At 46.1% G+C, this 21662-nt stretch overlaps 1 protein-coding gene across 3 annotated transcripts in view; it reads left to right on the plus strand.

Annotated features, from left to right (window-relative positions):
* The window catches only part of TSC1 (TSC complex subunit 1), a 206047-nt gene that overhangs the window by 179416 nt on the left and 4969 nt on the right, over positions 1-21662 (plus strand). For all 3 annotated transcript variants that reach the window (XM_078646165.1, XM_078646164.1, XM_078646166.1), the window contains exons 19-21: positions 1378-1500; positions 2520-2707; positions 2939-3100. In XM_078646165.1, the coding sequence (XP_078502291.1) occupies positions 1378-1500; positions 2520-2707; positions 2939-3100 (473 nt within the window). The remainder of the gene's footprint in view (positions 1-1377; positions 1501-2519; positions 2708-2938; positions 3101-21662) is intronic.

Genomic DNA, 21662 nt, shown 5'->3' on the forward strand with positions numbered 1-21662 from the left:
TGTTACCTTCTACATTTACAAAGATGTAATCTAGCTTCCTCATCTGTACGTTTACATCTTGCAGCCATTGCCGCATATCTGCAAAACAGACAACACATGTCGAGTACCAGCAATAAAAGCTTTTATGGAAGGATTACAAATAATTATTCCTCCTATGTTACCACCCTCTCCAGTGTGGAACCTAAACATTGTTCTTACAGGGCTCATGGGACCCCCTTTTGAACCTTTACACAAATGTGAACTGCAATTTCTTACATGGAAAACAGCTTTCCTTGTTGCTATTACCTCTCTTCGAGTTAGTGAAATTCAAGCTTTCACTATACAAGAACCATTCCTACAATTACACCGTAACAAAGTGGTTCTAAGAACTAATCCTAAATTCCTTCCTAAAGTAATAACTCCTTTTCATCTAACCCAATCAGTTGAGTTACCAGTGTTTTTTCAAACCCCAGACTCGGTAGCAGAAAGAGCTTTACACACACTAGATGTCAAAAGAGCTCTTCTCTATTACATAGATAGGACCAAGTCCTTTCGCAAAACAAAACAACTATTTGTAGCCTTCGCTCCACCACATAAAGGCAATCCCATTTCAAAATCGGGCATTGCACGGTGGATTGTTAAATGTATACAAATATGCTATCACAAAGCAAAACGCACATTAACAGTTCCTCCTAGAGTGCAATCAACACGCAAACTAGGAGCCTCAATGGCTTTCTTAGGAAACATTCCTGTAGAAGACATATGCAAGGCATCAACATGGTCTACAACACACACCTTCACTAAACACTATTGTGTTGATGTGCAAGCCAAGCAGCAAGCTGCAGTAGGCCAAGCTGTCCTTAAAACTCTTTCAAACTACTGCAACAGACACAGGTGACCACCGCTAGGGGAGACACTGCTGCACAATTGATGCTAAGTGTACAATCTGCAGCTCATATGCCTCGAACGGAAAATGCTACTTACCAGTATGCATCTGTTCTCGGCATGTTGAGCTGCAGAGTTGTACATGCCCTCCCGCCTCCCCGGAACCTGTGTCTGTTCCAGTTTTATCTTAATTAGATATACACGCATGGACATACTTTCTTCTTTCTACTAACTCCATAATTTCCCATCATGGCGAAAAACAATCTAAGGATGGAGCTGATGCCCATGCGCACTATCGTCCAAGGGAGGAGTCACCTATCTCGTGACTACAAAGACTTCTTCCAAGACGACAACAACATGCAATCATCCGAGCCCAACACCAGGTGGCGATCTAATGCTAAGTGTACAACTCTGCAGCTCTACTTGCCAAGAACAGATGCATACTGGGAAGTAGCATTTTCCTTTCTAATCATGACTCTGTAGTTTCTCACTTTTTCTGATTTCCTTATCTAGCTATCAAACAGCGAGTCTGTGCAGCAGCAGATGGAGTTCCTGAACCGTCAACTCCTGGTCCTGGGAGAAGTGAATGAGCTCTACCTGGAACAGTTGCAGAACAAGCGCACACACACCACACAGGTATATATGCACTCCGTGCATTTGCATACACCTCTCTTGTATGCACCACAAAATATAAATATGTATATGCACACAAAGCATGGAAGGTCCACAAATCTGCCTGGCGGGGTGAGGGAAAGCAATGGGTACCGCTTATATTGTTTTGCAAGTTAAGCAAACATTTCAAATGCACCTACATTTCTCTCCCCGCTCCTTGCATGGCCAAAGTAAGGGCAATGTTTGGCTTTCTTAGTGCAGTTCTTATAGATGGTTTGCTTTACTTAGCATCCTATTAACACCAGTGAACAGCAATCACCTAGGTGCTATTTTGGAAGTTGCAGATTCACCTGTTATTTTGTAGCTGTGCACTTGCTAGGGAACCTCTGGAAGCACAGGCAGCACCCAGCTGACCCCTCCTCACCCCCCCCCCCCCATTGCTCCTGAGCTACTGTAGGCACATGGATTTTGTTGCATCATTGCTATTATAATGGCAACTTAATGCATCCGCTTCCTATTCTATCTAGTCTGGAGCCTTCTGTGGTTAATGTTCACTACCCATGATCCCTTTTTTTCTATGCTACGCTTGAATCTCACTTCTTTCCTCACCGTCAGGCCCCTATTTCTTTTTTTGCTCCTCTGTAGTACTTTTAAAAGGAACAGATTTAAGCATGAAGTCATCAAATGTGGCGTACATGGTTTGTTTTCAGTGCACCCTTGTATTTAACCATTTGCCTCCTGCACTGCATCTCTGCCACAGCAACCTACCTCACATCTATTAAAATGGAACACCGCATTGGATGTGGATGCCCTCTTCCTGCGTCTAACTCTTGTGCTTTTCCAGAACTAAACTATAAAGTGGACCTTGGTTTGTCGTCCTCCTCAGTTCATGCGTTTGAACCACTTCTTTTCTTCAGTCAGTACCTGCACTCAAGTTGGTTGCACCAACCTAGTAAATGATCTCTTTGTTCATGAACATGTGGCTCCATTCGTGACGCTGTTGTGCATTTGTTCAGCTGTTTGAATTTTTTTCCTTCACATAGGAGATGGAAATGCTGAAACTTGCTTTCCAGAACGAGAAGGACCAGGCAGAGTTTCGTCTTGCAAAGCAAAGCCAGAGCCTGGAAAGCGCCCAGAGGGGAATAGCTGAGATGGAGGCCTATGTGGCAAAGAAGGAGCTGCTGCTGCTGGAGCAAAAAAAGTACTTGGAGGATGTTAAGAGCATGGCCAGGTTAGGAACGCGCAGCGCACATGGCTCTCAAGGGTTGGAACCACTGCACTCCACTTTCCAGTTCAGTATTTTTGGCGCTTGTCTGCAAGCAGTTGTGGGGTGGGCAATTATCTTTAACACCCTGAACAGTGGGCAGTTGCACTTAGTTCAGTTTTATGAGACTGGGATGGTGTGTGAGTGGCAGTGCCGCTTGATAGTTTGTGCTCATCTTACCTTTTTGTGTCCGAGCAGGGGGCAACTGGAGGCTGTAGAGAGCAAGTACAAGTCTCAGCGACGGATCACTCAGGCCCTTGAGGCGGAGATCCTGGGACTTTACAGCCGTCTAGAGAAAGAGGGTCCGAAGCAAAACCCCAACGAGGAGAAAGCCGAAGCAGCAGAGGTGGCTGAGGAACGGTGAGGCTGGCTTGTTGGGATTTGGTGAAACTGGAGGGATAGGACTGGGTAGCACATATTAGACTTTGAGGCAGAGGGCCAGGAGCGAAGGCTATCACATGAGCCGCCTTTCGTTAATTTATTGAGGCTGTAGTTAAAGGCTGAAAAATATAATCCCTGCTCAACAGTTGATAAAGGCCATGTTCCAAAAGGTTACATACAGTACTTACATGAGTTTTGCCAGTTCAAATAATTTGTCTATTTCAAAACCTAGGCTTTCTCCTTTGAGTCCTCCTGGTGTTGGAGGGCCTTCACCTGCAAAGCTGGGAGTGTCTGATAAAACCTATTCTCCACTTGCATGTCCCATACCTGCCCCCTCCAGGAACCCTGCTCCTGGAGCAGGGCCCATAATTCCTAGTGCCCCTTCCATTCCTTACTTATGGTTGGCATTTGATCAGTCTAATGTACTGGCACTCACTCCCTCGAGAGCTCCGATGTGTCTGTGGTTTTTCTGATGGATACTTCTAGCTGCAGATTACTAGTCTTTTTATTCCTCAGCTTTGGAGTTTTCTCCAGGCCCCAGACTGGATCCAGAATAAATCTCATGCACAGACAGATGGCACTGCAGCTCCAATGTAACTCTGATATTATTCCTGGATTGGACGTAACGGAGTAGTATACATTGTAATATATTTGCAGTATCTCACCAAAGTTTAACAGATGTCATTCTTGCCACTAAGTTTCTCTGGGAGCCTACAATGTCTGTATCTGGTTATGTGGGCTTAAACATGGCTGCAGGTTTGCATGCTAAGGCCTTCCAGAAAAAGCAGGAAAGTTTGTTGTGGTGCTTTTTGTTTTTTAAAGCGTGGACTCGCAGCAAATCCTAGCACTGCCACCACTCTAGGTCCCACTCCTGATTCTCTTTGGTAAAGTCTCCGAAGAGGGCCGGTAAGAAAGACGATCTGTATTGAAAGAAGGATTCTTCTGCTTCCCTGCATCACTTCCACTTGAGAGATCTTCTAGTCAATGGTGTTGTTCCCCAGCTCCAGCCTCCCCTAAGTCCTATAAGTCTTTTTGGTGTTGATGCAGATTGCTGCTGGCTGAGACACTTGCTCCTTTTTCAAAATGTTTAGCTCTGCTGACAGCTCTTACGCAGGCTATGCTTGTCATCTTCTGCCCTGGTCCTGCTCGCTCCTGCTCCCTTGGTTCATCTTGGGGCTCCAAGGAGCCTTCCAGACCTCCATATGGGTGTTTGCTAGCAAGCCCATCCCTGGAACCGGCCAACACTGCTTTACCCCCTTCTAATGTTGTTCTGACCGTACCTCTCCCAATGCCAAAGATATTTGCCCGTGCTCTGCACTCTGAGCCAGTTCGAAATCCATCCTCAATACATCCGGCGCCGACTTGTTTTCAGAATGTGTCTGTCTGTAAAACACAAATGCAATTGTATTCAGGGCTAGGGAACATTGTTTGTAGCATATGTAGCTGTAGATACACATGCTGTGCATCATCTTGCCGTCTCCTTTAAGGAGTCTTTGAGTCACTAGCTCTAGTAACTCCACCTATTACTGGTAATGCGCATGGGCATTGTGTAAGAAAGTGGCTCTATATATACTGGACCAAAGTAAGGTACAGTGGGTACTGAGTCCACAGTCCCAGATGTTAGAGGCTAAAGTTAGATATAACCTTACTCTCTAAAGTGGTAACTTGGTCGAGCAGTAAGGCAGTATCAGAGGACAGTGTAAAGCATTTGTTGTACACACTCCGTCAGCAAATGGCCTAGAGTTCAGTTCTTGAGTGTGCGAGACCAATTGTTTTGTATCAAAAGATATAGTTTTATTTTAGAACCAACAAGGTATCAAAATATACTTTCTCAGGATGAGTTACTTTAGTTAAATACTTTTCAAATAGGCAATAGACTTTTTGAATGCAATAGTTTGTTGCAATACAATTTCAAACACAATGCAACATTGAGCTCAATGGGAATTTTCAGTTAAATGCAGTTAGTTACTTTGTAGATTACTTTTCTAACCACATGACTGGATCCTAGATTCAGTCCCGGGACATGAGCTGTAAACAGTTCAGTAAAAGCGTTTTGGTTACAGTAGTGATTTTTAAGGAATATTATTGTATTTTAAAAGTTGACACTTAGAAACATTTTCAGCTGAAATTACCAATGTTATCCTATGGAAGGAAATTCACTTTGCAGGTAAAGTATGTTCACGTTACTTTTGTAATCCAGTACTGGACTCCTAGGTTTAGCACTGAGACCTCTATCTAAAACAGGTAAGTAATTACGTTTTGGTAGTTGGTACGATTTTTAAAGAATATTTGTAGTTTGCAAAAATCGACAGAAGAAATTTCACAGATAAACAGTCAATGGTTTCCTATGGAAGAAAATTCAATTTGTAGGCAAAGTATGTTCACGTTACTTTTTTAATTCAGTACTGGACTCCTAGGTTCAGCACTGGGACCTATATCTAAAACAGGTAAGTAATTGTGTCTTGGTACGATTTATAAAGAATATTTGTAGTTTGCAAAAAATCGACACTTCAAAGAAATTTCACAGAAAAGCAGTCAATGATTTCCTATGGAAGAAAATTCAAGTTACTGGTAAGTACGGTTAAAATTACTTTTCAGGGTTTGTGCTGGGCTAGAAGGTGCAGCACTGAGGTCTCTCCTGATAACAGGTGAGTAAATCGGAATTCGTTGTTCGGCTGATTTTAGGTGAATATTTTAAAGTTCCAAAACTCCCCATTTAGAAGATTTTCCAAGTGAAACCAGTCAATGTTAGCCTATGGAAGAAAAGTGAGTTATCGGCTTTTTAGGTAAGTACTCGACTGGCAGAGTTAAGGTTCTGGGCATAGACTCAGGAGTCCCCCAGGGTTAGGTAGGTACAGTTGGTACACCCTCAGCAGCACAGGGGCAGCCGGGTGCAGAGGTAGTTTGGGCCAATGTTATGTAATGAGAGGCAGGGGGCCTTCGGTTGGTGGCTGCTGGCTAGCAGACCATGCGGCTGTGGGAGCTTGGGCTCCTGGTCACTTGCTCAGGGCAAATGGGGAAGTAGGGTAGGACAAAGGTTGCACTGCCAGGGGCGCTCGGGCTGCTGGGTGCAGGGAGATTTTGAGCCGTCGGGCGCTCAATGGAGATCTTGAAAAGGGAACAAAGGCTGCAGGCTAGGAGACGGAGGATCTTCTGAAGCGACCAAGCACTTCGAGGGGTAAGTTGGGATCTTGGGGGATAGGTAGGCACCCAGGAGTTGGGCACAGGGGGCTTTTGAGTTTGGGAAATCTTACCCCCTGCTGGTCGCGGTTGGAGGGGTCCCTTGCCCTGAAGCTGCAGGCGTCGTCTGGGTCGTAGAGGATGGTCCATGGGCACTGGATTCCAGATCAGAATCGCCAGGGGGGACGTCTTCAGGGTCTTTGTTCACTCAGGCAGAGGCCTGGCTCGGCGGGTGCAGAGTGGGCTGGATTCCCAGTTCCTGGCTGGCGCCAGGGGTATTGTTTGAGCAGAACCACAGCTCCTGGGAGTCCCCGTCTTGGTAGAGTCACAAGGCAGTCAGGTCCTCTAGGGATTTTAAGGTTGCTGACCACAGAAGGAGACTGGGTTTTGCAGGAGCAGGTTCCAGGGTCGACAGGCCCGTAGGGCTGGTGCCAAGTCAGTTGGTATCGTCCTCTTCTTAGCAGCTGCACGGCAGGTCTTTTTGTTTCTTGATCTTCTTGCTTGTTTCGGTATCGGTACCTGGGAAAGGAAGGTTCAGGGTGCCCCTAAATACTAAAAGTTTAGGGGTGTTGCAGGTAGAGTGAGGGCAGGGACCAATAGGTCCCTGTCCTGGGGTGGGTACACCCCCTATCCTGCTCCTCTCCTGTGGGAGGGGGACAGGAGCCTATCTCTTGATTGGGCAGGGCTCCCCATCCTCAAGATGGCCGGATCCCGGAGTTGTGCTTCACCTCGCCTCTCCCACCTGAGGGGTGGAGTAGGCACAGGCTGGCACACCCCCTTTCCTCACTGAGGGTTTCCCGCCAGAGTGGGGTCAGAACTGGTGGGGGCCAGTTTGCTGAGTACAGCAAGTGGCCTGGAGAAACTCACAAAGGCGCAATGCCTTTGAAGCTTCCCCCTGCCCATCCTGGGGGAAGAGACCTAGCACCTCGCCCAGCATGTGCATTGTTGCAGGCCCAGGAGAGCTGGGGGCTCTCCACCCAGGGGTCCAGCAACAAGTCTGCTGTGTGGCAGCCTAGGCAGCCACTCAGACAAGACGTGGATTGTAGGTTAGGTTTCAGGGGGCATATTTAAGATGCCCTCTGTAGTACATTTTATATTCAATCCCACACTGGCATCAGTGTGGGTTTAATGTGCTGAGAAGTTTGATATCAAACTTGTCAGTCTTTAGTGTAGCCATTATGGTGCTGTGGAGTTCGTAATGACAAGCTCCCAGCACCATATACTCTTAATGGCATCACTGCACTTACAGTGCCCAGGAATTGCCCTGGGTACTGTAGGGGCACAGGGCTCATGCACCTGTGCCCACACCACTGACATAGGGCACCCAGCTGGAGGGGTGGCTGATGTATGCCAGGGCAGTGGGTTTGTGGGCATGGCACATAGGGATGTGTGCCACGTCGACTCTTTGTTTAGTTCTGCACCAGGACACTCAGCCTGCAAAGGCAGTATGTGGGTGTCAGGGTACAGGGCCCCTGAGGGTGGCACAATAAGTGCTGCAGCCCTTAGGGGTCTTCTCTGGTCACAATGCCCTTGGTACCTAGGGTACCATTTACCAGGGGCTGACATGTGGCCAGAGATGCCACTTGGGTTTAGGCTTTAGTACAGTTTTTAGGGAAGGAACACAGGCCCTGGGTACCTGATTGGCAGGGACCCAGGACACATCAACTAGAAGTGCATCAGGTATCAGACAAAAAGTGGGGGGTTACTGTAACAGAAACCCACTTCCTTACACTGGAGAACCGGGCCTTATGGGCCTAGCGGCGCAGGGCACGCCTGAGATCTCTGGGTTCACCTGCCTTATCAGACAGAGACACGAGACACTCCATTAGGCGTAGAAAATCAGGTTTATTAGCTGCAGCTAAGCACAGTTGTCCAAGAAGTTACAGAAAGTAGATTCTTAGGAGACTGCCACTTCATTCCGTGGCGAACAGTCTTTTATACCATACATATTTACAATACCCACTCCCAAAACATACAAAACTGACAAATGAGAGAAGTTCGAAAACAAGCTATCGAGTATCTCGTGCACGCCCTTCTTTCAGACCCCGTGTTCTCCCCTCAAGTTAATCAATGCTAGTGCCTGTAATTCTATTTGCAGGTGGCAGGACGTATTTGCGAGCCTCAAAGGACAGTTGTGTAACAAGAGAATACACGGAGAGAATAGTGAAGGCCAGTAAAACAAGATAAAAATAAAGGAAGAATGGTGGGACCCAAACGAAAATTAAGACAAGGCTCAATCCGTCTAGACATGGATTAACTAACTCGGCCAGTCCCTGACACCGGTTTTATAAACAAGGATAAAGGGTTACTTTTTAACAGGAGAGGCGAGCGGCTGAAAAGGCAAAAACACTATGTTCGCCGTGTCGCCTGAGTGAGGGCAACACAAAATGGCAGCTGTCACAAAATGGCGGCTGGCTACGAAGCGAAGACGGAAATCACGGAACCTCAGACCCTCCTTTTGCCATTACTCAGGCAAAACACAAAGGACTCACGCTAGTCTGAGTCAATGTCAATGGTCATGAGGTCATTGAGCTGTTGCTGCAACATCATCTTAATGTTCTCTGTTTTCTGTGATACAGGCTTGGGAACACACAAGGTGGCTCAAAGGCCACAGATGGCAGGACAACATTGCAAACAGAGACAACAAGAGAAAATGATGGCTAAAATCATTCCAAGGAAAGTTAACACTTTCCATCCCCACGTGGACAGTAGTCCCCAAAACCATCCCATCACAGACCAATCTCCTGAGTCCTGATGAATAGACTCGGAAATCACATGCAACTTGGAGATGGCTTGGTATACTGTAGGGGCATTATCAGGAATGTAAATGCAGCAACTAGACAAAATCAGTTTACAAACTCCTCCTCTATCAGCAAGGACAATGTCTAAAACCATTCGGTTTTGTAAAGTCATGAGGCGATCCGCCTGAAGTTCAGCCGTCAAGTTACTCAAGGCTCCGGAAATTACATTTATCGTAGCCTCGACAACACAAACCAACTGTCTAATGTTTCTGCTATTGACCATTGGGCCCCAAAAGGGAAGAAACCCTTTAATAAAGTCTCCTCCCTCTTGTCCAGCTGTGTCTCCAGGATCAATAACCCCTCTACCATATCTTTTCCTGTGGGGTCCTGAAGGAGCAGTGTATGTAGGGAGAGGTGTGGCTCCGCGGCCAGGGCGACTAACGCTGTAATCTGGGGATCAGGGTTCGATCCCCGGCTCCGGCGGCAAGTTAGCCCAGCACCATGTGACTCTGGGCAATAGCTTGCTTAATCTTCCCGACGGCCCCCAGTGCCTAGAGACCCTAACGGGTGATTGTGCGCTATACAAATGTGGATTATTAGGGGGGAAGAAGAAAAGCTATATAGCATGTTCCTGAAAAATAGGCAGGTACTAACGGAGAAGAAATCAAGGGGGAATAGACATAGGTATGAGAACAAACATTCTTTTCCTGTTTATTCTTATTATTCTGACCGTTTATTTGCAAACATAGGATACCTTTATGAGGTACAGTCCAGACTGGTAAGGATCTTCTTTCTTTAGCCTTATCAGTGAGGCTAGTAATGTAGCAAGTCACATTCCAACCATCATATGCTCGTTTCTCGTCCACGGGAATCTTACTAATGTCGGCAATTTTAGCCATAGTCACTATTCCCTTTATCAAAGGACTATGACTATAGTCTGATCCACCAGTATATATATGACCAGGAGGATGTCGAAGTTGGTTCTGATATGCATTGGAAAACATAGCCAAATAAGCCCAAGCAGAACCTTCATATGAAAACGGGAGAACTAAATATGGCATCTTTTTCTCAGCGTTATGGGGCATGAGCCCACTGACCCAACAGTCAGTAGTGTTAAATACCAGTTGATGCTGATGTAACAACTGGATGAATGATTTGTTGAAATATTCTGGTCTCTTAACTTGTTCATGGTCTGGGAGTGTGTAGAACTGATGCGGAGAGTTAGTAGAAGAAGAGAGCAAAGGAACAGAAGTTGGAATGGGTGCTTGCTGCATAGTGTGGAAAACCCATCCCACACAAGCTAATAAACTACGTAAACACACTATAATAATGCTACGCCACATCGACTAAACAACGATTTCTTGTACTTGTTTCTTTTTACAATCATAACATCGTTCCCTTCCATCTCAGTATCCATTTCTCTAAAGGCGTTGCTCACGGTAATCTTCCTAGATCACTTAGGTGTGATTATTAGCCGTCCTATGACACTGCAAGTCCTATTGACCTAGTCACTATTCAGGTCACAGCCTAAGACTCCTACCGTGACCCTGCAATTTAATGGATAGTGGAAAGGAAATGTCTTTTCAAAAGAAAGTAATCAGAAGAAAGAAAAAAAGAAAAATGTTCAATTGTCTTTAGTCAACCTAGGTCTTAGGTTGAACTGGGTCTTGCCAGGTACCGTTTGGTCCTTCAACAGAGTTTCTGGGTTAGTCGTGTCCAGTTTTAGATGTGGTGGTACAGCTTCTTGTAGCACATCATCATCTTCTTTCTCAGAATTTGTCCAGTCCAGCCGTGCACTACTAAAAGGTACAAATCGGGGTACTTTCTCACATTCACTATCGCCAATGCCTTCTTGAACCCACTGATCATAAGGTAAAGGCAGGGGTACCCTCTTACTGTGCACGCCGTGGATCCAGTTTTTCTTCCCAGCGACTTTCACAGCTGTACGTGTCGCCAAAAGCACTTGTCGCGGCGGCCCCCAACGAGGTTCCAGATTCTTCTTCCTCTGGAAGTTCTTGACGCAGACAAAGTCACCAGGTCGAATGGAGTGACCTGGATCTGTGGAGACCTCCGGCAAAGCGTTTTGAACCTGTTGATGAATAACACGTAATTTAGTGGTGAGGTCATGCAAGTAGTCAACCAGCAATGGATATGGAATGTCAGAATATCTTTTTGGTCGAGGGACTCCCCAAACATTGGCTGGGCGTCCGAAAACGACCTCATAAGGATAAGTCCTAAACGAGAATGCACAGTTGTTCTCATAGAGAGAAGTGCCAAAGGCAAAGCGTCAGGCCAAGCCAGGCCCGTGCTGGCCTGAATCTTCGCTAATTTGAGCTTGAGAGTACCATTATAGCACTCTACCAAACCCGCTGACTGAGGATGGTTTGCCGCATGGAATTTCTGTCTAATCCCAAGACTCGCACACACCTTCTGCATAATTTGACCCACAAATTCACTTCCATTGTCACTCCAGACAATGCGCGGCAAACCAAACCTTGGGAAAAATTCTTTCAAGAGGACTTTGGCAGTGTACAAGGCAGTATTATTCTTTAGGGGGTAAGCCTCTATCCATCTGGAAAAGGCACAAACCACCACAAGGACATACTTGAGGTTGTTGAAACGTTCCATATGTATGTAATCTATTTGTAAAACCTCAAAAGGATACGTAGGGGGAGAAAAATGACCTGCCGGAGTTGGTGTTCCCTTTCCTGGATTATGCATTAAACAAACGATACAATGCTTCACCACATTTTCCGCACATTTAGGAATACCTTCATTCTGCCATACTGGAGCCAGAAGCTTGCATATTCCTTTCGCACTGATATGAGCTGGACCATGCGCCATAGTAACTACAGGTAGTACATAGGCATCTGGTAACAACCATCGTTGGTGTTCCGACAATTCCGTCCAACATCCTGTCTCATCCAACATTCCCGTACTTTCTCCCCACTTGCTTAATTCCTTCTCAGTCGCTTCTGCTTGAATCATTTTCACACTTTCCACTGTGTCCTCACACATACCTCCTTCTCCGACCCAGTTTGCAGGGCATGCAACATACATATGGCTCTTAACATTTCTCGCTGTTTCTTTTGCTACTTCGTCTGCAAATGCATTCCCACGACCCACATCATCAGTGATCCTTTTATGCGCACTGCACTTTACAATCGCTATTTGGGTAGGCAAGGCAAGTGATTCAAGAAGGTCAGTAACCAGCTGACCTTGCTGTATTTTAGTCCCATGGGAAGTAAAGAATCCTCTTTCCTTCCACATGCGACCGAAACTGAGCCACGCCAAAGGCGTATTGGCTATCAGTGTAAACAGTCACTTTCTTTCCTTTTGCCAACACACATGCTCTCGTCCGTGCAATCAACTCAGCCGCTTGTGCTGAATTGTGTGTAATACGTGCAGTTTCTACTACTTTATGCAAAGTGGTAACAGCATAAGCTGCAGTCGTATCACCATTGGGAAGCTTAAAACACGAGCCATCTACCCATAGGATCCCATCCGGATCCACAAGCGGTATATCTTTTAAATCTATTCTGCCTTTAGTTTCCTCCTCTGTTCAGCATGATTGTTTTCTCCGATCTTGTGTACCCTCCTCTTCTGGAGTAGGTAACAACGTTTCTGGATTTAAAACATTGCATCGTTTGATGTGTATGTGGCCTGCTAAAATTGTCAACTCATACCCAGACAAGCGAGCACTCGTGAGATGTTGTGTTTTCGTTCTGTTCAAAAGAGTGTCTACTGCATGTGGTACCATAACAACAAGAGTGTGATCCAATACCAATCCAGCAGATTGACGAATAGAGATTGCTGCTGTTGCTCTGAGACAACTAGGCAATGCCTTGGCTACTGGATCCAAAGTAGCCGAAAAATAGGCACATGGCCTTTTATTTGTCTCCTAATTGTTGTGTTAAAACTGACAATGCACAACCTTCTCGTTTATGCACGTAGAGTGTAAAAGGCTTACTATAATCTGGAGTACCCAACACAGGAGCAGAACACAAAGCAGTACGTAAATCAGAAAAACTTTTCTGACATTCGTCAGTCCAAGGAAGAGGTTGGGGTGTGTCTTTCAGAGTAAGTGCCAACAGAGGTTTAGCCAGCAAAGAAAAATTCGGGATCTACTGTCTGCAATAAGAGGTAATACCCAAAAAGGCACGCACTTCCTTTTGCGTGGATGGTACAGACATTCGTGAAATTGCATAAATACGTTCTGGGGTCAATCGCCTTTACGTTCTGGGGTCAATCGCCTTTACGTTCTGGGTTCAATCGCCTTCCCTCATTCGACAAGAGATGACCTAAATAGGTAACCTCTTGGCGGCAATATTGTAACTTAGAAGGTGACACCTTATGCTGTAAATCAGACAAATGTTGCAAAAGCAAAACAGTCGCATTTTTACAGACATCTTCTGAATCAGCAGCCACTAACAAATCATCCACATACTGAATAAGAGTAGCACCAGGAGGCAAAGAGAAAGCATCCAATTGGGATTTCAAAGCTTGGCTATAAATGGAGGGACTTTCACAATAGCCTTGAGGTGCACGTTGAAATCTAAAGCTTTGGCCCCCGAGAGAGAAACCAAAGAGATCCCTACTTTCCTCAGCAATAGGAGTGCTAAAGAAAGCATTCTTGAGATCGATAACTGAGAACCAAGCAGCCGAAGCAGGGATCATTGGGAGCAAAGCAGTAATATCTGGGACAACGGGAAACTGAGGGACAACAATTTTGTTGACCTCTCGAAGATCAATCACAAAACGATACACAGGTGGTTTAGAGGGATCCGTACGTTTAAGAACAGGCAAAACAGGACTGTTGCAAACATTTCCTCTCGTTTCATCGACAACACCTTTCTGAACCAAATCATACACAATGGCCAACAGAGCTCTTTCACCATCGCTAGAAATTTTGTATTGAGGAATACGTGGCAACTGAACATCTGGCTTGACAGTGATCACGTAAGGTGGAATTTTGAGCAAACCAACATCATTCGGACCCGTGGCCCAAAGCGTACCAGGAAGTGAACGCAATTCAAGTGGTAATTGATCTTTAGACAATAGGAGAAATCAATTTATCTCCCAACGTAAGATGTACACCAGCGAGGGAACAATACAATGTTGCATGTAGACGTTTCAATAAATCCAAACTCAACAAATTCTCACCGCAACCAGTCGTTAAAATGAGCGGAGCTTCCAAATCATAAGGACCAATAGAGATGGGGAAAGGACATGAAACTGGGTTGCTAACTGGGGTGCCAGAGAATCCTACAGAAACATTTGTTAAGCCAGACATAGGTGCCCCAGGGAGTTTGGAGTGAATAATAGAACTTCTCATCGCACCAGTATCCAAAAGAAACGGCTCTGAAACACCCAATGTAACAACATTAGCATAGGGCCCATTCTGATCCACTGGAACTGATACCACTCCCTTGCTTTGTCTACGGCTGTCCTAGCTAGTAGAAAAGTCAGAATTTTCGTTCTCAATACAATAATCGTCATTGTAATATTGTGCAGACGGAGAATTCTGCTGATCAAAATAATTCATAGTATTCTGAGGGGGTAAGGAACGCTGTCCTTAAGCCGGCGCACCTCGCCCTCTACCCCTAGGTGCTGACTGAAAACCACCACGGCCTCGTGGCCCTGATAGTCCACCATTACGCTGCAATAAAACCGGACAACTACTTTTAAAATGACCTTCCTCTTTACAATAGGCACATTGATTAGGACCCAATGCAGGTCGCGGAACAAAAGGTGCAGGTCTCTGTAACAATCTGAAACTGCGGAGGCTGTTGCAATTGACGCTGAGCAGAACGAGGGGGATAGGTTTGTTGCAAAAGAACCTTCGTCTTCAACTCTTTAGCCTTTTTCTCTACTTTATCCTTTTCTTCCTTATCCCTATTCTCGTAATACTGAGCAGTGGCTAATATCTGTGCGGATGAAGAAACAGCCCACGAACTTTTGTAGTCTTTCAATTTATGCGATAATTCAGGAAGTAAATTAAATACAAATGTATCCATAAATAATCGCTGTCCACCCTCCGTACTCGTATCTTGACCACTGTGGTCGATGAACGTTTCCTCAAAACGAGTAAAGAAGTCAGAGACACTCATCTTTCTTCTGTTTACACGCAGCTAACTTATCCCAATTAACTCGGAGGGCAGGCATCATTGTTTTCATTAGAGCTATTATTCTACCAGGCAATTCAGTGATTAAATCATCAGGTTTAGCACCACCTACTTGTTGCGCATCTGCATCAGTTAAAGCAGCCCAACTACCACCCAAAGCTTGATCGTGATCTTCCTTACAAATCCGAGCCCATAATGCTTGAGGGACTACATTGCCCATCAATAAATCAATATCCGCCAAATTCATAACGCACGCATCAACAGTCTGAGACAATTCTTTGTAATACCCAGCAGGATTCTTGCGAGAGTCCGGTAGAGACTGTTTAAGCGCCAGAACTTCAGAACGTTTCCAGGGGACATGTACCCATATACGCTGGAAATGAGCAGGGATACCTGGAACATTACCTGCCTGTGGAACCGCATCTCTCCATATCGGAGGAACTTCTCGCATATTATAGTGTTTTACTTTCTCCCTTACCGCAGGATCCGGCTCAAGAGAAGCTTGAGAGAAAAAGGAAGACCTAAAAGTGATAAGTGTACGAACAGCATCCTCGACATCGGAACCCACAATAAGACCCTTCTCAAAGTTAGCCTGTATATCAAACAAACCCTGAGGAGGTAAATCCATATCACCCCATCCTTTAATCAGAGTATTACACATAACATTAAAAACATATCTCTGCGTGGGCGCATTCCACTGAAGAAAAGTATCCAAGATATTGCGCACATTATACAATGGACCACTCATGATCCAATTGTGAGCGAGAGAGTCCAACCTAATTCGTTCGTCAGTATCCGGAATTTGACTACGGGATTGTCTTCGGGATGAAGCAGGAGTCAAATTAAGAGACCCGAAGAAAGGCAACAGAAGACCGGAAACGGTATCAACCAATCGCTGACGAGCCGGAGGAGAATCTGACAGTAAGACTGTAGACAATGTGTTAAGCACAGCAGGAGAAGAACTATCAGTGGTAAACGAAACTGACGGTGAAGGAGACTGAGGTACAGAAGTCGGTGGCAAAGGAGGTGGGGGTGGTATTACTGGAAGAGGCAATTGTGGAGGAACCGGATAACTGGTTGGACAACAGGTTGCTGAACAACAGGTTGTAATGGAGGTGCATTATCACCTAATACATAAGGCAGAGGTAATCGCAACAAATGAGACATTAAAGGATCTTCGTCAAGATCTCTACTTTTTGTGGGAGGAGGCAACACCGGATAATATCGATCTATTGCCATACGATGCTGTCGTTCTGAAATGTCAGTTATTTGATCAATTTCATTATTTTTAAACTGTTGAGCAGCCTGTAGGATCGTCATATCCTGTGCTTTCTTATCTTTTTTCGCTTGTTTAATTTCTTTCTGTTTGGCTTCCTTACGCCAGAGGCGGAAAGAGTCAAACATTGCCGGCCGGGCTTTTCGCTTAAATAAAATCGCTTCTAAATTGTCTAATATATCAGGCTCAAAACTACCATTTCGTGGCCACTGCAGAACACCATATACACGTATATCGAATCCATGTGTCATTAAAAATAATAGGACCAAGACCATGTTTTGAATAGAGCTCATAAGTGGGAGTTCCAACCGGAGGAATTGGACAAGAGACCTCTAGCTGGGAATCCCTATTACAACTAAAACAGCAAAATCTTTTAAACTTACTAAGTCCAGGCATTTCGTAATGAACTGGACTATTCTCAAACTTCAAGGGGTTTAAGGGAATTATCACAGCACAAACGTACTTACCCCTTGGCTTCGACTAATGCATTTGTCGAATAAAAACCCAAAACAAAAGAGTGGGCGCTACCCACGTATACTTAACTAAATGTTTTCTTACGCCAACAGGTGTCCGTCTAACGTCTCGCGATACCAATCATCACCAGAGGGCCAAGGCAGGGCGACAGTCAGGGCAGCAGTCGTCTGCAGCTGTCGGAAAGGAGTAGCCACACTGAAAAAGACCTTCGGTCCACTTTCGACATACAGGGGTCACTTGACGTGGTTCGCAAATCCTCCAGAATTTTCTTGCGAGGCTCCTCACGATCTTCGGGCTGAACCGCTACCACTGAAGTCGCCCCACATTGGGCGCCAATTGGAGAACCGGGCCTTATGGGCCTAGCGGCGCAGGGCACGCCTGAGATCTCCGGGTTCACCTGCCTTATCAGACAGAGACACGAGACACTCCGTTGGGCGTAGAAAATCAGGTTTATTAGCTGCAGCTAAGCACAGTTGTCCAAGAAGTTACAGAAAGTAGATCCTTAGGAGACTGCCACTTCATTCCGTGGCGAACAGTCTTTTATACCATACATATTTACAATACCCACTCCCAAAACATACAAAACTGACAAATGAGAAAAGTTCGAAAACAAGCTATCGAGTATCTCGTGCACGCCCTTCTTTCAGACCTAGTGTTCTCCCCTCCCCTCAAGTTAATCAATACTAGTGCCTGTAATTCGATTTGCAGGTGGCAGGACGTATTTGCGAGCCTCAAAGGACAGTTGTGTAACAAGAGAATACACGGAGAGAATGGTGAAGGCCAGTAAAACAAGATAAAAATAAAGGAAGAATGGTGGGACCCAAACAGAAAATTAAGACAAGGATCAATCAGTCTAGACATGGATTAACTAACTCGGCCAGTCCCTGACACCGGTTTTATAAACAAGGATAAAGGGTTACTTTTTAACAGGAGAGGCGAGCAGCTGAAAAGGCAAAAACGCTATGTTCGCCGTGTCGCCTGAGTGAGGGCAACACAAAATGGCGGCTGTCACAAAATGGCGGCTGGCTACGAAGCGAAGTCGAAAATCACGGAACCTCAACACATTGGCTTCATCGTTAGATTGTTGTTTTTTCCCCACATTCAGGTTTAGTATGTACTTACCGAGTTTAGGGTCGACTCATTGTGGTGGTCTTGCTGGTCCCGTTCGGATCCTTTAGAATAGTCTGTGTAAGAATGGTCACATCTTCTCTTCATCTCAAAACATCGCTCGCCCTTGTTCGGGAGCATGACCAAGACTTCTCCACACCCCACTCGCGGCTGCAGCCCTCCTAGACATTCTCTGCAGTTCGACTCCTAAATATGTTACATCTGTGATGAAAAAGACTCCATTCTAAAACTAACCGAAATGTTGCACTAAGTATCTGTGGACAGTCCTCCATCTGGTGTGTAACCTCTGTCCCCGCAGCACCACAAGGCCTCCTGTAATGTTTGCCTCACATTTCGGAATAGGGAAAACCGTGCGCTTTCGTCAAGCTCAATGCCTCAAACTGTTACGATCCTTACTCAGCCTTCTCCAAAAGCTAAAGAACCCCCAGAGTGTTCATATAGTGTCTTGCCGTGATAGCTGCTTTTCTCAGGAGGAACGTTGTCCATGTTTTTCTCAGGAGGAACAGTGTCCATGTTTTCTCAGGAGGAACGGTGTCCATGTCTTCCCATACTTCGACAACTGGCTGATCAAGAGCACATCCGAATAGAAGTGCTTACCTCACACATAGGCCAACATAGACCTCCTCTAAGGCCTAGGATTTACCATCAATTCAGAAAAGCCCTGCCTCCAGCCCCTTCAAATCCAGCCCTTCTTGGGAGCGCTCTCAACTCCATCACCAGGAACGCCTACTGCAGTCCTGCGAGTGCGTAAGCTTCCCAAGCACTGCTTCCCCCTTTTTCAGCCAGGCCGTGAAGTAACACTCAGGACTGTCATGCACCGTCTCAGCATGATGACCTCTTTGATCACCATAGTTCACCCGATGCCAGGTTACACATGCATCTGTTGCAGGAGTACCTAGCTACAAAGTGGTCACAATCAGTGTGCCTGGGAGGACCTAATGTTGTTATGGGGCTGCACTCCTTTCTCTCTGCAGTGGCGGAACAGCATCAACCTGTTGCAAGGTCGGGCCATTCTTGACCCAGTGGCCCAGGTGACCATCACCACAGACACCTCCCTGAACGGATGGGGGCGCGCTTCTAGAATTTGACCGGGCAAGAAATATGATCACCCCTTGAGCAGGGTCCCTACATCCACTACGTGGAGCCCTGGCCATGGAGCTAGCCTTCAAAGTGTTTCTCTGTCACATACAGCAAAAGGTAATCCTCATTCGCACACACAACGTGACCCTCATGTTTTACCTACAGAAACAGGGCGCGCACTCTCTCCACAGCTGTCTGTGTTAGCCCGGAGGACTTGGCAGTGGACACTCCACCACAGTTTCTCTACTGGTGGAGTACCTACCAGGAGCTGACCTGCTTAGCAGGATGCAGCAACAAGTCAACAAGTAAGAACTCCACCCACATGTTCTACTTCTTTTGGGGTTTTCCCAACATGGACCTCTTTGCCACCCCCAAAAACGCAAAATGTTAAAACTTTGCCTCCAGGTACACACACCCACTGGCTTGAACAATGTACTATGTATGAAAAGGGCTGGGATATTTGCCTATGCTTTTCTGCCCCTCATTACTTCCGTTCGTGGTTCAAGACCTTCAACATCCCTCCCTCATCCGGATAGCCCCCATGTGGGCTGTCCTCGACCTCGCCTTAGTGACCCAAGGGAAGCAACCCAACAGGTCAGACCTACGAATGCAGAGTCACGGCACACTGAGACAACTGAACTCCAAGCAGCTAAATCTTGCGATTTGTCTCCTAGGTTCTTTTTAATTTGGCTGCCCCAGCCTGCCTCCAGAGGGTAGGACCATCCTGAAGAAGGCTGCCAGGCCTTCGGGAGTCTGTTATTCTGCCAAATGGAAAATATTTGTGCTCTACTGTATTCCTATGCAAAAGAAACAATTGATGGGCGGAATGATGAACAATGCAAACATTCCCCCCCCAGTCACAAGGATCCGGGTTAAATCCATCATTCTTTTGCTCACCATGCCACCCCAGTTTGGACCCAACCATATGAAAATCAGTCTTGACCCTGTTGCTTGTGGGAACAATCCAGTCCGATCTGCCAAGCCAGGTCCTCCCTTGACCGGAAACCAGCATCCTGGGACCGGTTCCAGGGCCTCACCCTTCATCAGCCAGGCTAGCTTGAATCCAGTGGTGTAGTGAGCATGGGACCCACGTCTGGGCATACCCTTCCCACTTAGTGCGACATATGCAAAAGAAACAATTGATAGATAGCATGCTGGACAACGCAATCATTCACACCCAGTCACAAGGATCTGGATTAAACCCATCATTCTTTTGCTCACCACACCACCCCAGTTTTCACCCAGCCATATGCAAATCAGTGTTGACCCTGTTCCTTGTGGTAACAGTCCAGCCCGAACTGCCAAGCCAGGTACTCTCTGGACCAGAAACAAGCATCCTGGGACCAGTTTTCCTAGGCACATCAACCCTCTCCAGGCAACCATCCAAAACATTACTTGCTTCACTTGCAAAAGTCAGGCCTCGCTTACCTCTCTATCATGCTTCATTTGGCTGCCGTGCCTGCTTACCTTCAGAACATGGAACACCAATCACTGTTCAGTTTTCCAGTCATTAATGAGTTTGACTTTTAGATATTTCACCCAGGTCCCTCCAGCCACTGCCTGGAATCTCAACACAGTCCTCACTAGACTTTTGGGCCTTCCTTTTGAACCACTTCACTCATGCCCTCTACAATTCCTTTCCTGGAAGGTAGCTTTCCTAATGGCAATCGTCTTTCTTAGACATTAGTGAGCTTGAAGCTCTTACACTGGAAGAACCCTTCTTTCAAATTCACCTCGATAGACTAGTCCTTGGGACAAATCCCAAATTTCTCCACAAGGTGAACTCCTCTTTCCAACTCAAGCAAACTATTGAATACCTGATGCTGTTCACTCGTCCATAGTCCATGGCAGAGAGAGCTCTTAGCACACTAGATGTTAGGAGTCCTCTCGTATTAAATTTACGGAACAAAACCTTTCCGTAAGACACAGCAGCTTTTTATTTCCTTTGCCAATCCACACAGTGGAGACAGAAGTGTGGCTCAATGGTTAGAGCGGCAGACCCTGATGCAGAGGTCTAGACCGGGACCAGGGTTCAATTCCCCGCCTCGGCGGGTCTTGGGCTAAAAAATTCCACGGACCTGATAATTCTCACCTCGGTGCCTATTCCAATCATGGGTCCCACTCTGCAACTCTGGGCAATAGCTTGCTTAATCTCCACAACGGCCCCCACAATGCTAAGGATGCCTGGCCTCCACCTTGGGGGTGCCCAGGAGTGGACACCTCAGAGGGAAAGCCAGGATGGGTTCCACAGCGGTATTCGTACAAGCGCCTTAAGACACTTGTGGGTGAGTAGTGCGCTATACAAGTATCAATTTACATTTACAAAGGCTGAGCTCTTTTTCGAAGGCAGGAATTGGTTAGTTAATTGTATCCACACCTGTTTTGCTAAAGCGAAAAGACATTTGCCGATCCCTAGTCTACCTGCCAAAAGGGCCCTCTGGCCTTCTTGGGTGACACTGCAATAGTTGACCTCTGCAAAGCTGTGAACTGGTCTCCTCCATACATTCTCCAAGCATTACTGTGTGGATGTCTTAGCT

Source organism: Lissotriton helveticus, chromosome 5_1 (genome assembly GCF_964261635.1).
Source record: "Lissotriton helveticus chromosome 5_1, aLisHel1.1, whole genome shotgun sequence".
In the NCBI taxonomy this organism is placed as follows: domain Eukaryota; kingdom Metazoa; phylum Chordata; class Amphibia; order Caudata; family Salamandridae; genus Lissotriton; species Lissotriton helveticus.